The sequence below is a fragment of the Lactuca virosa genome, chromosome 1 (genome assembly GCF_052849685.1).
Source record: "Lactuca virosa cultivar CGN04683 chromosome 1, Lactuca_virosa_CGN04683_v6, whole genome shotgun sequence".
Lineage (NCBI taxonomy): Eukaryota > Viridiplantae > Streptophyta > Magnoliopsida > Asterales > Asteraceae > Lactuca > Lactuca virosa.
Genome location: NC_136426.1, coordinates 218,536,042 through 218,539,003, shown reverse-complemented (window position 1 = coordinate 218,539,003; position 2,962 = coordinate 218,536,042). Strand labels below are relative to the sequence as shown.

At 34.3% G+C, this 2,962-nt stretch overlaps 1 protein-coding gene across 1 annotated transcript; it reads left to right on the top strand.

Moving 5' to 3' along the window:
* The first annotated feature begins 686 nt into the window (after window positions 1–686).
* On the top strand, window positions 687–1,871 carry LOC145164837 (putative carboxylesterase 13). The gene has a single exon (XM_079083501.1). It carries the CDS (start codon window positions 803–805, stop codon window positions 1,799–1,801), a length of 999 nt encoding a protein of 332 aa, XP_078939627.1. The 5' UTR covers window positions 687–802; the 3' UTR covers window positions 1,802–1,871.
* Window positions 1,872–2,962: the final 1,091 nt, after the last annotated feature.

Here is a 2,962-nt window from a genome sequence, read left to right as displayed (position 1 = left end):
CTCATTTAATACATGAGTGTTACAACTAGTTTACTCTAATAAATGCAAATTCATTTTGTCATACGTCAATCTCTCATAAATTTTGACATTTGTTATTTTGTGGTATTTTTAAAATAAATTATATGTACATGTCAATTTCTAGGTTTTTTTAAATTTTAAAATTAAAAAGTCACATAATACTTATAGCTATATAAGTAAAGTATTAAATGTAATAATTATGATCTTAAATTGCAATAAATATGTTTTTCCTTTCCTTATTTTATTATTTAATTTTTAAAAAAATTTAATGTTTACATTTTGATATTTATTTTTTTTAATTAACTCATATAATACATGACACTTACACCTATTAATTATAAATTTAAAATTTTTTATTTTTTCAATTAAATTTTCTATAAATATTTTTGACACCTGGCTTGTAAGACAGAACAGAGGCTCCACGGATCTCTTCAATGAGTAGCGTGTGTCTTTTAGCATTTTGACAACTAAGCCCCCTTACTCTTTGACCTTTGCTGGAACTTTTTCATTTCTTGGCAATATTTACAAAATGTCTTCACGTTTTGATAAGATAAAAGGCAATTTTCAGACTATTCAATATCACAAATAAACGGCCACAATTTGTTCTCCAGATTTTTACACTTTTTGGATTTTTTACTTTTAGTCGATTATACACTCTCGTTTGACATTTTACAGGATAAATCTTTATATTGTAGATATCGAAAATAAAAACTAACGCATCCACTGCGTTATAAAACACTCTACTGGGTCGTAAACCAGAAATATCTCTCCTTTTCAACAAGATATGGCTTTCTCCTTCGCTCCATTGCCTTTATCTCACCCTGAAGAGATACACCATGACCTTTCCCCGTTTATACTTATCCATAAAAATGGTCGTATTGAACGACTAGTCGGAGAAGAGACCACCCGTCCGTCAACCGATCACACCACCGGAGTTCGCTCCAAAGATGTCCAAATCTCACCGGAAACAGGCCTCTCCGCCAGGATCTACTTGCCAGGAGCTATTACCTCCCAAGACCATAAACTCCCTGTCCTTATATACTTCCATGGTGGTGGTTTCGTTTTTGGAACAGCGTTCAGTACCATGTTTCAACCCTTCCTTAACAGACTTGCTTTGGAAGCACAAACCATCATCGTTTCTGTTGATTACAGAAGCGCCCCTGAGCATCTCTATCCAACTCAATATGATGATTCATGGGAAGCCATCAAATGGGTCGCTTCTCATGCAACTAGAAACGGTGCGGAGCCATGGCTTAATGACTATGCTGATTTTGAACGTCTCTTCTTTGGTGGGGAAAGTGCCGGTGCAAACATAGCACACCAAATGGGGATGCGGATTGGGTTAGGCAAAGACTTGGATGCTTTGGGTGATCGAGTGAAGCTTTCTGGGATTGTCTTGATTGATCCTTATTTCTGGGGAGAAACTCTAATTGGTGATGAGGTGAATGCTGATGTTAAGGAAATAAATATCTTGGAAAAACTGTGGCGGGTGATGAACCCATCGTTTAGTAGTTTGGATGACCCGTTAATAAACCCGGAAAAAGACCCGAATCTTTCGAAGTTAGGGTGTAGAAAGGTACTTATTTCTGTGGCTGAGAAAGATTTGTTGAGGGATAGAGGATGGTATTATCATGATGTTCTAGGGAATAGTGGATGGAACGGGCAAGTTGATATAATTGAAGCCAAAGGAGATGGACATGTCTTCCATTTGTATCCACCTTTCCGTGAAAACGCTTTAACTTTGTTCAAGAGTATGTTTTCTTTCATCAATGGGGACAAGTAAATGTACATATAAGTGGTTAAAACATGGTTTTAAATGTTTTCATGCTAATAAATAACTGTGTTATTTTTCTTGTTTCGTTTTTATGGAGTTTTCATGATAAGAATTTTAAATATTATGAAAACATATGAACGTCTCTCTCTCTCTCTCATATTATGATTCTGTGTTATTCCGAGTTAATCACCTTATTATCCTAAACGAAAACACATAAATTTAACTTATTCAAATTCGAATCATAGATATATTATATTGATTTTACTAATACTACGAGTTGAAGTTTTGAAGAGTCGATTAACAAAATTATGAATTTCGGTATCAATGACTTCGATTACAACAATTTGATTAACCACCGATTCTACTGAAGTCTATAATATAGGTTATTATTTGTAGATAACTAATGTTAATTTCAAATCATTGAAGGATTAGTTACATTTATTAACAATTACCTTTATTTGAAGTGATGGTACGTAGATGTTGGAACAATGGTCGATTCTATTGGAATGCAATAATCATTCGATGCCCTTCCATTCAGACGTATACTGATATGAGTGTATTCGAGATAGTCACTCTCTAAAACCAAGTGAAAGAACCCCTACTTTCTCACTAAATACATTATTATCACTCCAAGTTACTCCAAAACATGCTACATGCATATTCAAAAATAATATTTTACATTGATAATTTGATTTCAAAGGACTGGATACAAACCGATTAAGTTTTAGTATATTACATAACTACCCAGGATATTTAAGCTTTTATACAAACGTAAACCCAAGTACAAAAATAATAGTATAAACTATTCTGTGACAACCCGAATTTTTTTGCCTTCTAAGTCAGTACAATCAACCTTAAGTCAGACTCGCTCCTACTATCTTTTAGCACTGTTTAGAGTCTGTTTGAGTGTTCTAAGCCTACTACATTCAAGGAATGAGTGTTAGGAAGTACCTGTTAGAGTCACTGTACAATATTCAAGCCTTAATCACCACCAAAAGGAGTTCACGGCCATAACACATGAGTTTACGACCATAAACTCAAGGCTGGCCGTAAACTCCCCCCCATAAGTCTCATTCCCTTCACTTTTCTTTCATTCTTACACTTTCACCTCAAGAACACTTGATTTCTCTCTCAAGTATCATCGAGATTTTCATTTCCGATCTTCAAAAA

Bases quoted from the DNA above. Each gene is read 5' to 3' on its own strand.
- LOC145164837 (XM_079083501.1), top strand. From the start codon at position 803: ATGGCTTTCTCCTTCGCTCCATTGCCTTTATCTCACCCTGAAGAGATA.